Source organism: Polypterus senegalus, chromosome 2 (assembly GCF_016835505.1).
Source record: "Polypterus senegalus isolate Bchr_013 chromosome 2, ASM1683550v1, whole genome shotgun sequence".
NCBI lineage: Eukaryota > Metazoa > Chordata > Cladistia > Polypteriformes > Polypteridae > Polypterus > Polypterus senegalus.
Genome location: NC_053155.1, coordinates 87186333 through 87199925, shown reverse-complemented (window position 1 = coordinate 87199925; position 13593 = coordinate 87186333). Strand labels below are relative to the sequence as shown.

At 40.7% G+C, this 13593-nt stretch overlaps 1 protein-coding gene across 2 annotated transcripts in view; it reads left to right on the top strand.

Moving 5' to 3' along the window:
- Positions 1 to 6006: 6006 nt before the first annotated feature.
- kpna1 (karyopherin alpha 1 (importin alpha 5)) overlaps positions 6007 to 13593 on the top strand; it is a 53691-nt gene continuing 46104 nt past the window's right edge. The window contains exons 1-2 of one of the 2 annotated variants that reach the window (XM_039744125.1): positions 6007 to 6148; positions 11987 to 12146. In XM_039744125.1, coding sequence (XP_039600059.1) covers positions 12021 to 12146 — 126 coding nt within the window. In that variant the 5' untranslated portion in view covers positions 6007 to 6148; positions 11987 to 12020. Of the gene's footprint in view, positions 6149 to 11599; positions 11706 to 11986; positions 12147 to 13593 lie in introns of those variants that run through there. The other variant, XM_039744126.1, reaches the window with a different exon arrangement.

Sequence of the window (13593 nt, the reverse complement as noted above, 5' to 3'; positions counted from 1 at the left end):
CTCTCACCCTGTTTCAGGGACTCCACCCTTCCAGGAGAGGTCATATAAATTCTGGCCACTTGCAGGAAGTGGCATTCAATTTTGAACCTTTAGCCAGAATGGAGAAAGGACTCCAGTGATGTATCCAAAAGACATGGCACCAATATACTGTAACCATGGCAAAGGCTATTGATTTATATTATTTTTTTTGTTCTATATTAAAATGGAGGTGCCACAACTCTTGAATCTTCATTGCTCTCATCATTTCCAATGTTCATACAGTAAAATATTACTAATCTTTAAAATTGTTAAACTTTATACAGTGTTTTCATAAAGCACTATAATTAATCATAAAAATTATGCACAGAATCAGTGACAAAGGGCAGCACTGCCAGAGCCCCAGAGTCTGACTTACTGCTGATACTGAGGACTAAGATTTCACTTTGGTTCTACAGAGACTGAATATCCCGAAACAGCAGAACTGGTACTCAAGGGATACAGTCATGAACCTTTTCCATGTCCACAAAACATTTGTAGGCTGGTTGGGCATACACCCATGAACCTTGCAGAATCCTTGACAGGGTAAAATACTGGTCCAGTGTTCCACGAATGGGGTGAATCTACATTGTTCCTCCTGAATTTGAGGCTTAATCAACAGCTGGATCCTCCTTTCAAGAACCCTAGCATTGGCCTTCCCAGAGAGGCTGAGAAATGTGATCCTCCTAAAGTTGCAACACACCCTCCGATCCCTTTTCTTAAAAATGGCAACCACCATCCTAGTTTGCCAATTCAGAGGCACTGTCCCCAACATGGAGAACGACTTCCGGAGGGCTTTGAGGAGATTCTCGTCCACCATCCAGCTTCTCAAGAGGGGGAAGCAGTGCAGTGTCAACACTGTATATGGTGGGGATGGTTTGCTGCTGACCTCGACTTGGGACGTGGGTGAGGGGGGGAGTACTTCGAAGAACTCCTCAATCCCACTAACATGCCTTCCAATGAGGAAGCAGAGCCTGGGGATACGGAGGTGGACTCCCCCATCTCTGAGACTGAGGTCACCGAGGTGGTCAAAAAACTCCTTGGTGGCAGGCCCCCGGGGGTGAATGAGATATGCCCGGAGTTCCTCAAGGCTCTGGATGTTGTAGGACTGTCTTGGTTGACACGCCTCTGCAACATCACATGGAAGTCAGGGACAGTGCCTCTGGATTGGCAGACTGGGGTGTTGGTCCCCCTCTTTAAGAAGGGGGACCAGATGGTGTGTTCCAACTACAGAGGGATCACACTCCTCAGCCTCCCTGGAAAAGTCTATTTGGGGGTCCTGGAGAGGAGGGTGGATTCAGGAGGAACAGTGTGGTTTTCATCCTGGTCGCGGAACAGTGGACCAGCTTTACACCCTTGGCAGGGTCCTGGAGGGTGCATGGGAGTTTGCCCAACCAGTCTACATGTGTTCTGTGGACTTGGAAAAGGCGTTCAGCCGTGTCCCTCGGGGAATCCTGTGGGGGGTGATCCGAGAGTATGGGGTACCGTACCCCCTGATAAGTTCCTGTACAACCAGAATCAGAACTTGGTCCACATTGCCGGCAGTAAGTCAAACCCATTTCCGGTGACAGTTGGACTCTGCCAGGGCTGCCCTTTGTCACAGATTCTGTTCATAACTTTTATGGACAGAATTTCTAGGTGCAGCCAGGGTGTTGAGGGGGTCAGGTTTAGTGGGCCCAGGATTGGGTCACTGCTTTTTTCAGATGATGTTGTCCTGTTTGCTTCATCAAGCCGTGATCTTCAGCTCTCACTGGATCGGTTCGCAGCCGAGTGTGAAGTGGCTGGCATGGGAATCAGCACCACCAAATCCGACACCATGGTCCTCAGCCGGAAAAGGATGGAGTGCCCTCTCAGGATTGGGAGCGAGATCCTGCTCCAAGTGGAGGAGTTCACGAGTACGGGAAGAATGGAGTGGGAGATCGAGAGGCGGATCAGTGCAGCGTATGCAGTGATGCAGGCTCTGCATCGGTCTGCCGTGGTGAAAAAGGAGCTGAGCCGTAAGGCAAAGCTCTCAATTTACCAGTCGATTTACGCTCCTACCCTCACCTATGGTCATGTGCTATGGGTAGTGACCGAAAGAACAAGATTGCGAATACAAGCGGCTGAAATTAGTTTCCTTCGCAGGGTGTTTGGGCTTTCTCTTAAAGATAGGGTGAGAAGCTCAGTCATCTAGGAGGGGCTCAGAGTAGAGCCACTTCTCCTCCGGACCGAGAGGAGTCAGATGAGGTGGCTCGGGCATCTGAACATAATGCCTCCTGGATGCCTCTCTGTTGAGGTGTTCCGGGCATGTCTAACCGGAGGAGGCCCCAGGGAAGACCCAGGACAAGCTGGAGGGACTGTGTCTCTCGGCTGGCCTGGGAATGCCTTGGGATTCCCCCGGAACAGCTAAAAGAAGTGCCCGGGGAGAGGGAAGTCTGGGCATCTCTTCTCAAGCTGCTGCCCCCACAACCCGATCTCGGATAAGCAGAAGAGGAAGGATGGATGGCTGTCCCCAGCATTCATGAAATGTTGAATAGATATGCTGGCAGTGTGGTGTGGTGTATTGGTTAAAGCTTTGGACTTCAAAACCTGACAATGAGCGTTCAAATCTTGCTGCTGACACTTTGTGCTCGTGACCAAGTCACTTCATCAGCCTGTGCTGAAATTGGAAAAACAAAGGAAATGTAACCAATTGCATTGCAAATGTTGTAAGTTGTCTTGGCTGACACATTTATTTGTCAGACACCTTTATCCAAGGCAAGCCAACAACATCCAAAGCCTTTTAAGAACCTGAGACAAATATCAAACACCAAGTAGTTTTTTTAACTACTTAAGCTCCAGTAACGGGTGAGTCATCCTTCAAGTATGCTTCCTCAAGTGAAGGTGTGTCGGTTAGATGTGATGGCCTCAGGATTGCATCTCTGCTTTTTGAAGATGATGTGGTCATGCTGGCTGCATTGCACTGTGACCTTAACATGCACTGGGGTAGTTTGCCACCGACTGTGAAATTGCCTTGATTAGGATTACGACCTCCATATCCGAGGTCATGGTTCTAAGAAGGAAAAGGGTGTATTGCCCTCTCCAGGTTGGGGATGAGGTGCTGCCTCAAGTGGAGGAATTTAGGTATTTTAGGGTTTTGTTCATGAGTGAATGAAGAACAGAGTGGGGGATAGACAGGTGGAGCAGGGCAGCATCCGCAGTCATGTCATGCGGATATTGTACTGGCCAGCCATACTGATGAGGGAGCTGAGCCAAAAGGCGAAGCTCCTGATTTAAAGGTCAATCTGCGTCCCTACCTCACCTATAGTTCCAAGCTTTGAATAGTGACTACAACAACTAGACTGTGAATATTAGTGGCAGCAACAATTTTGCTTTGCAGGGTGTCTGGGCTCAGCCTTGGGAGAAAGGGTGCAGAGGGCAGAAATTCAGAGGGAGCAAAGAGTAGTGTCACTGCTCCTATGCATTGAAAAAGGACCCTGTTGAAGTGGTTTGGGCATCTGATTAGGATGCCTCCTAGACACTTCCCTGGGGAGGTGTTTTAGAATTGTCCATCTGGGAGGACACCCAGAACAGGAAGGAAAGATGCCTAGTAATGCCTTTGTAATACCATGGAGAAGTTGGAGGAAGTGGAGGGGAAAAGGGATGTCTAGGTATTATTGTTTAGACACCTGCCCCAATGACCTGGACCTGGATAAGTGGTAGAAAATGGATGGATGGCTAGGACTTGAATTCCATCCATCCATTTCTAACCCGCTAAATCTAAACATAGGGTCATGGGGGTCTGCTGGAGCCAATCCCAGCCAACACAGGGCACAAGGCAGGAACCAATCCCGGGCAGGGTGCCAACCCACTGCAGGATACACACAAACACACCCACAAACCAAGCACACACTAGGGCCAATTTAGAATTGCCAATCCAACTAACCTGCATGTCTTTGGACTGTGGGAGGAAACCCACGCAGACACGGGGAGAACATGCAAACTCCACGCAGGGAGGACCCAAGAAGCGAACCCGGGTCTCCTAACTGCAAGGCAGTAGTGCTACCACTGCGCCACCGTGCAAGCCAGGACTTGAATTCATTTCAGTTATTTATGTCTGCAGCATCCTGACTTACCAGTACAAGAAAACCCTAACATATGGTATACCGTTTGACTGGTCTTGATGTGTAGTTATGCAAAACAATCAAGTGTTTTTGAGTTCCTCCTATTTTTGGCATTCCAAACCTGAAACACCTTTATTCTTAGGCCATTTTTGGAAGTATGTTGTGCAGGAAATTACGTCCTAATGATAAAGAGTAAACCAGTATGTATCTTCAGCAAATATGATCAGAATTTTCTTCAAGAAAATTCTGCCCAATGGCTGTCAAACTTAATTCTTTTCACAATACTATTAAAAATGAGGATCAGTAATACAGGCATGTGAAGGGCCATTTATTATAATACATTTTATTTATATAGTGCCTGTCCCATGTTCAAGGTGTATAAGATACAATATTTTATGCATAGAACAATAAACAAATGAAGTATATACAAAGCATTAAATAGAATAGAAAAAAGAATAAATCAAAAGTATAATACTAAATTAAATGCCTGAAACAGCTCACATAATTTGTGAAATAACACACACGCAAATTATCCCCAGCATCTGGACAGAGAGGTTACCTGAAAGAAGGGGTAGAATGTTAGGTTAAGTTAAACGTCTTCCTGAACAGATGTGTTTTAAGCTGCTTTTGTTTTTTAAATGAATAGTCAGCTGATCTAATTCATTTCGGGAGGTCATTCCAATTTCTGGGCGCTATACAGCTGAAGGTCCATAGAGTGTAGGTTAGTGTGGGGCACAATATCAGAATCAGAGGACCATAGCGGGAAAACAATATTGCTATTTCGAGGTTGCTGATCACAAATATAATAATACTTGTTATATTTGACTCATTACCGCGGGAATAGGCATACAAGAGCTACTCTCAGAAGGTTTAAAACGTCAAATTTCAGACATAAACACGAGAGGTATCGTTTTAAACTATTTCAAGGCAAAGGTTTTTCTATTACAACCGAGATTATTTTGACTTTAAACATATGCATTAAATATGTTTTAATATTTCAAATGTCTGAATCAATTATTCTTGTTTATTATGTACTTCTGCCTCATTAAATAAATCATAGTTCCTATGAACATCGCAATTTAGGGTGGGTTAGTCTAATTCAGATTTGTTTTGCTGCAGTATACATGTACAGTATATTTAATCTAATATCTGCATTCACCTGAATAAACGAGATGTGCACTTACATGAATACAAATTAATGTGTCTGTGTGGATGTCCTCCCAAAAAAAAATCAGTTTAAGCAAACTTGCGAATCTAAACTGACCCAGTATGTGCGATTGATGACAGGGATGGTTCCTGTTTTGCCGCCAGTGCTTGCAAGGCTGGCTCAGCCCCCCACAAGCCGTTAATTTAAACGACAGTCAGAAAGTGAATGAATGTATCGACAGAATTATTACATTTTTTTTAAGAAAAGGGTTTGCTATATACTGTACACAGATGTAAAATGACCCCTCAAAAAAATAAAAAACGTCTCTGCCTGATAATTAATTTTGTCCCGTATGGCTTAATGATTGTCCATCATACTACCTAGAGTAAAAATGTGAATATAATAGAACGTGAAAATATTTTTTACCAGCAACGTACTTTAAATATCAGCATACTTGAAGAATGTGTGGCGCAGTTAACCTGAAAAAGACTACAAGTAACGGACATGCACAGTCGTATTTCCCCAACAAAGCTTACCAACGTTAAGTAAATATTGCCTGAACAAAGAAACTGAACAAGCGGCTTCGATATGAGAAGAATCTTGAATTGCGTAAACTGCTGTCCAGCCCAATGGCCGTGCAGTGGCGCTCTGACCCGCGATAGCGATGACAGCGCATGACTAAACGCAGCTTCGCTTTCATTTCCAATCTTGAGGTGTCCCGCTCGTGTACGACGGCAGACTTCCGTCTCGCGTGCACGAGCTTACAGCGCCACAGATGCGCGTTCCCCCTTTTTTTTCCTGCGCGCTACCCGAGCGACGACGTATAGAGCATGCGCCATAAAGCACCGCCAGCGGTCACCGGCCCGAAAACGCAATAGGAAACAAAACGCAATTAAACAAACAGGTCAGCACTGAAAAATATTCATTTTCTTGTAACCGATATGTGAGCCACCGTCCGCTGAGGGTGGTAATCGTACCATGTTAACAATACCGAAACGGGCGGTGTGTGGAGAAACGTTTGGACGGTGTAGGTCCGACGGCACGGCGTACCTCGCTGTTCAGAGTAGGGGCTGCGAGGGTAGGTCGCGAATAAAGAGTAGGAAGGAACTGGAAAGGACGCCCAGCGGACTCCCGGTTAAAGTTCCGTTGTCCCAGATTCTCCCTTGCGACTGGACCGTCTCGTATCGTACTGTCACGCGGGTCCATGAGCACATTACTCGCATGAGTCCAGTTCGAAAACGTTTTTTGGAAGGAGGCGGGTGCGCATGGACAGCGTCCGCGGGGTGGGGGCGGGATGGTGAGCCCACAAACCGGGCTCAAGTCGGTACGGCCAGGTGTGCTTTACGTTAACCGTGTGTTTCAACTTCCTGTTAGGAGGACAAACGTGTACTTGGAGAAAATCGCCTGCAAATCAGTGATGTGTGTTTAGATTGTACCATGTGAAGGCAGATGTGGGTGGGGCTGGTTTGTAATGATAGGTGAAGACTTGTGGCATATACAATGTATCCGTACAAATGGAACCTACACTTATCTTGTAGGTTTAAATATATTCATAATACATCGGACTAATTATATGAATTAATTAACGATTGGTGCCAAATTAATTTGTTAAATAAATTAGTTTAAGAGCGTTAGCCTTAAGCTTTTGTAAGTTCTGAAATACGAAAGGTGTTAAATACTGTGCTATCCTGTCCTGTACTGTACTGTACAGTACTATCCTCCCCTCCCCCCTTTTATTAGAATGATCAGTGTAGCCTCAGTCACTTTGTGGCTCTTGGGCATGGAGGAAACACAATGCAAAACTGCCTTTCAACCGAGGTTGTTCCACCTTATGTTATTGTTATTGTTATATTGAGCTTACACCCTTACTTAAGGCAGTCTGTGTGATTAGGATACTTTACAGTAGTTTACGTAGTATATTTTTATAATCAGGAGCACAAGCAGATGTGGCTTGCTCAGTTTAACACAGTCGGAGGCAGGGATTAAACAAGCTGACTTGTGGTTTCATTCATCAAGTTGTTTGAATTACTGACACATTTTAAAAATATTTTTGATGAACAACAGTTAATTTGGTGTTTATTGAGGTGTTTTTTGATTCACAATTTAAAAAGTTAACATTTTCAGAATATTGAGATACTTTTGAAGTAAATAACAACAGTATGGCTACATTAAAACATGTTTTTGTGTACCTTACACTCTTTTACCATTTAATGTAACTATGTGTTTTGGAAACCTTAAATTTGTTTGCTAGAGTAGAGTGTCCAGTAGAGTAGGAAATTATGTGTTCTAACGTTTATGCCTTAAATCACCTGTAATAAATTCATTTGAATGTTCAAATATCTGGTCCCAGATGAACACTGTTCTTCCAGTTTTTCATTTCATCTCATTCCTTACTCATAGAATAATTCGTCCCATTAAAATGTGACATGGTGTGATGGAGACTTTGACTATTTTTTATTATGCACTCCTTAGTTGCATCTGAGGTGCTAGATATGCTTGGGAGTTTCACCTTAATAGTACTGTGGAATTGGTGGGCAGAGGTATAAGAAGATATCGAGTTATTAACATTGTAGTGCATTTCATTTGACTTTAGACAAACTCCAACTCCTGCTTGTCCCCAACGTTTTGCTGAGGTTTTTTTTTTTTTTTGGTGTTTAGTTCAGTAATAAAACTGCATCTTCCTGTACAAATACCTTTTATCACAAGCAAATAGTACTTTTTATTTTGACCTATGCTTCATTCATCAGATGTTTGTGATTTTATTTTTCCTTTGGTGAGTGCTCATACCGGCCACAATTAAATCCACAGGCAGTTGACCAACTAGTTAAAGATAACTGCAGCGCTGATGATTATAGTCTTTGCCTTTCTAGGTGCTTAAATCAATGTGACTGATATGACCTAATTTATTCCTTTGCAAGAAATAGTTTTTTTGTTTTCTTACTAGAAACTATCAAAAATGTGTTAACTCTACATATACTCTATTTCCTAGTCTCAATTAGTTTCCCATTTATTCTTTTTCTGAATGCACTTAATTGAGTTTGAAAGTGTGGAGAGCAAGAATCTCTCTGGGTAAGGCAAATTATGTGACTTATAGTCATTGGGTATGTCAGACATGCTGACCGAGTTGCCCATCTTGTCGCCGGACCAAGTCAGTTTACATGACTGAAACTCACTGGGAGTGACAGCTTTAGTGACTGCGTGCTGACCTTCTAGCACAGTTCTCTTCGCCCCCTTTTATTACAGCCAATAACAAGCTGCCTGAAAGAGCAGGTGCTGTATGAAGGGTTAACTGGTATGATGAGTTCAGCTGCAATCATGGCCCAGTTTTTCTTTAAAACACAAGACCTCAAGACAGAAAAGCTTATTCCTCGTTGCTGGATTATATGTATTGTACTTCTGGATGAGCATTCATGCACACAGAGTCCACCCCTACAGTTAAAGACATAGTCAAACTTGTCTGATTTTTTCAGGACAAGTCGTGGACTAGTTAGAACATGTCACATTGGGCGACCGGCAGCCACAGAAGCATGCCATCGACTGTCTCCAACTAACAAAGATTATTTAATTGAATACTATGACTAAAAATATCTCAAAACATTGTCTAATATGGAATGCCGTTTACACTGGACAGAAAGCAAGAACCAAACTGGTATGATTATGAATCCATCACATTCAATATGTGTCCTAAACTTGTTTATATAGGGCTATTTCAGAGTTACCAGTTAACCTATTACCCATGTATTTGGGATTTATGAGGGAAACTCAAATAGCCATGGGAAAACGTGAAAAATGCACACAGCGACACGTGTACCAGTGTTAGAAAATAACACCCTTGAGATGTGAAATATCAGCACTGATGACAGTCGTATAGAGCATTCTCCAAACATTTAATTTTAACATTTAATATGACTGCAAACTGAAGAAATGGTTTATAGTTAAACTGGTTGTTTATAGAGAATTCAGTTTTGTTCCTAATTTTAATAGTTGAGAAAGTTAAATATTTCATGCTGATAATAATAAGGAGTTGTCCAGTTCTGTTAATAGTTGCTACAGGTTGATTCTAATTTACAAAGTAATTCGGGCAGTAATCATGAGTTGGTAGTATGGTTTCTCAAGACTGAGATTGAGAGCTGTTGTTGTTCCCTAACTGGGCCTTTGAGCACCAGCACTGTTGGTAATATTGTTAATGTATTGTGCCAGTGTTAACATACAAAATGTCTGGCCAAGACATTGTTAAGAACAGGGTTGTTAAGATAGAAGACTGATGCTGAAGAAGCAAAATCTTGAGGTCAACCAGAGACAGACAAAATAATGGAGAGATTGCAGCTTGGGGTTAATCCAATGGTGCAAGGGAACCAAGTCCCCCACCCTTCTGACAACAAAATTATTTAACTAGAAGGATCAAGAGAGTGTTGGTCTTATATATTAGACAATTTATTCATATTGTTGGAGTTATCGTGTAAAAACTGGTTGTGTGATGTGGGGAATGTTAGGTTATGTGCTTTAGAATAAAAGATGTATGATCCTTCTAAAATGCTGTTTTTTTCTGAACATGTGCATATGCTGGAATGTTGCATGAGTTGTTATATTAGTATTAAAGTAGTCTGCCTTGTGTGTCCATTATAAAACAGCATTAAGAGCTGAGCCACGCAGCTGTGTGGCCAGTGTGAACATTTTGAAACCGTGATTTGTAAATTTTATTTTGAGATGAGCAAGTTATATATAGAGCAGCTCATTTCATCACAAATGCAGGCTAGCCACCTGTACAAATGCAGCCATTTAGTTGGAAATTTGTCTTGATTCTTTTCTTGCCAAAACAATGTAACAGTTGTATTCAGAATGTGAATGAAAACACTCGTCTCCATATTTAAGGTATACACTGTAATTGGATAGAATTTAAAAAAAATTATGACCTTTTATTTTAAAATGTTTTGTCTAAAAGAGCAGCCGGATGTTCCCATCAATCAAGTTAAACTTTAACAGATTTTTTTTTTTAAAGTGTGCATTGAAATTCAATCCAGAGATTATTGGGAATACTGTATATTTATTTCTTTGCATATATGTTTACCTTTTCATACTTTGGGGGTGTTCTTGGTAAACCTAACTAAACAACAGAAAAGATTAATTTTTGGCTAAATATTTAAGGTAAACTTTAGACTTTGCACAATAATGTTGTGTATTTAAACACTACTGATAATGAGAATAGCTTAGTTTTAGTTAAAAATATTTACCTACGTTTCATACTTTACATCTTTCTAGCTTATATGAGGTTATATTATCAAGAAAACGGGCAATCCAGAGTTTCACGAAAGATTCATCTACACATTTTGTTTCAGCTTTTTTTGTGAACTTTAGGGATACAACTTCATTCTACCAGTCTTTGCTCCTAACATTTTTCATGCTTGCTTTAAATAGGCATCAGAGAACATTCAGAATAGAAGAGAATCAAGAAAAGTTTTTGTATTTTGCTTACTCCAGATTACAGAATTTTGCCTTTGAAACTAGTGAGTGGTCAGCCCAGTAATCCTTATGTGAAAGCATCCAACCTTGAAGTGAATGAAGTTATAATATTAAATCACAGTGGATTTTCAAAGGGATACACTACAACCAGTTTGGTTGTGTCACATCTTTGTTAATTTTTGCGTGATGCTCCAGTTCATATTCTGCCATTCATTGCTTTGATTAGTTGCCAACATATCCCTCCCCTTGTGCTATTTGCAATACTGACTTCGAGTCTGTGGGAAAGTTAAGAAATAGTCTTTTCGTTTGTCATGCACTGCAATTCACTTAAGATGGCAGCTCATGTGACGCAGTAGTTATGTGATTTTAGCAACTACTGGGCTTCTGTGTGACATGTCTTCTGTCTAAGACTTGTTGGAAGTTGTTCAGTACAGCTAAAACTACATTTAAACAGTAACTTGAGCACCCACCCCGACCAAGCAAGCAAAACTCAAGATAGTGTTGAGCAAACATTAAGTTTCACTGCGTATCCAAAGAGTGACAAATAATAGGGGGACAAAGCACACTGCAAATACTTGTATCATATGAGTCATCCAAAACCTCACCATGTGGTTATCACATAAAGTGTACTTTGCTGCAGAGTCGTTGATAGTTCCGTGTCTTGGGTCTTATACAATTGAGCATGTTAAAAATGAAATCTATTGAAATTATATGATTGCACATGTTGTGAATAGAAAATTTTAATATCCATGTAAATGCCTAATTTACATTATGAAATATTTGAAAAATTAATGCATACAATTGCAGCATTATGAAATATTTGTTAAAGTAATGCATACAATTGCAGTCATTACTATTAGTAATTGTGACTGCTAAGATATGCTTCTATGAGTATAAAAAAAAAAAAAATCGGTGATCGCTAAGAGAGTAAGCTGTGAAAACTTGAATTGAGATGAAGAAAGAGGAACAAAGACAATGGATAAGGTGCAGTGAACTAGGAGGTATGCAAAGAATGCAATATTTGTAAGATGCATATAAAAGAATATCTTATGGTGCTGACGATAGTATAATTAAATAAAATGCTCAGTTCTGAGGTCTCTGTCTGAGTAAGAAATGGTGATGAAGTGAAAACAAGTAGTGTCTTAGGCTGCTTGATGAATTATGATTCAAACTTCTTGCACTATTAAAGGTGACAAAATGTGTAAAACTTTTTCTTCTTGGCTCTAGCGAGTCAGTCACAACATGACTAAATCTGGTGATATTAATGTGTTTCTATTTACAGCTTTTTCTGGATCCTGGGGAGTTAACCTACAAAGATGAGCTCAGGAAAAGACAACTTGCGGCTAAAGAGCTATAAAAACAAGTCTCTAAATGCAGATGAGATGCGGCGTAGAAGAGAAGAGGAAGGCCTGCAACTACGAAAACAAAAAAGAGAAGAGCAGGTATTATTTGAAGTGAAATTTGTGTGTAAACTTTTTCAGAACCTTTAGCACATTTGTCATGGGGGGTCAGGAATCTTTTGTGTTTATGTTAGAAGCACTGCCAGTGAAACAGCAAAGCACACCCTATGACAATTTTTAACTTTACGCAAGCCCAGCTCCCCATGAATACATTTTCATTAATGAGCTAGGACTTAACTAAGTCGAGGAGACATGGAAGGAACATCATTAGTTAATATACTTTTGCTAAAAGTCTCTTAAGTAGTGTGAGGGAATAACACCTACTACACAGCCTTTAGCCACCAGGGAGACCTCTGTTTCCATGCTATCATAGGTGACTGTAACACAGAACACATAATAGTATTGCTTAATACACTCTACGCTGCTCTAAGCCGTCTAGATAAAGGAGAATATGATAGACCAGAGGGACCTATATATGTCCTCATCAATGTGCTAAATTTCAGTAGCAACTGGTTTGACTGAAAGTATCATCCTATATCTTTGCGTCTCCCTCCATATTTCCCAATCTTAATATTAATATATTAACATGAGATGTAGCACAGTAATGTTAGATTTACAATATTTCTGGATGCTGATGTGCAGCATTTTTCATTCTTTTTGTTTTCTTCTACAGCATGTGTAAAACAGTATTAGAAACTACTGTATAAACAGCAAGGAACAAGTTAATTCATAGCTAATCAATGTGTTTAATTTTTCAGCAAAGTGTTTTTGGTGAGGATCTGTATGATCTACCATTCTAAGCAAGATTACTTCAGTTGTAGTGAAATAGTGAACTGTTTTTAGATTTGTGCTGAAAGATCTGAGAGGATGATGCATAATTTCAGACAATCTGTGTAAACATTTAAGAAAAACTTTATTAATGAAATTTGTATTTTTGGAAAATAGAGTTTTAGTGTACACCACTTTTGACTCTAATTGTCTCACTATTTGTCTGAACTTTCACTTGTAAAGATGACAAAGGGGCCAAAATACAAAAACTGCATTTTATTATCAAAATAAAGTACACCAGGTAGGTTAAAACAAGGCAGATCATAAAGTGACAAATATATAAAACAACAAACCAACTGTTCCTGTAGGCCTGCTTATACTGATCTTGAACTTTCTTTACTAGGTCTTGTGGTTTGCAAAGTTGCCCAACTCAATAGTACACCAAAGCATGCCTCTTTCATATGTCACATCTTTCTCCGTTTTCTTCAACCTTGGAGTCCCTCTTCTTCCTGACATTTAAGCTTTTACCCCCCAAAAAATCCTTCGACTTCCAGGCTTAAATTGGTTCTGACTATGAGGTAGTTTTAGACTCTATTCCAAGTTCACTTGGTCACATGGTAGCTCTGTTTTTACTCCAGGACATCAGGTAAAAACTGCCTCTAATAGCACCTAATGTTCCTGCTAAATTAAGCTTTCAGCTATATTTAAATGGCTAAGTCTT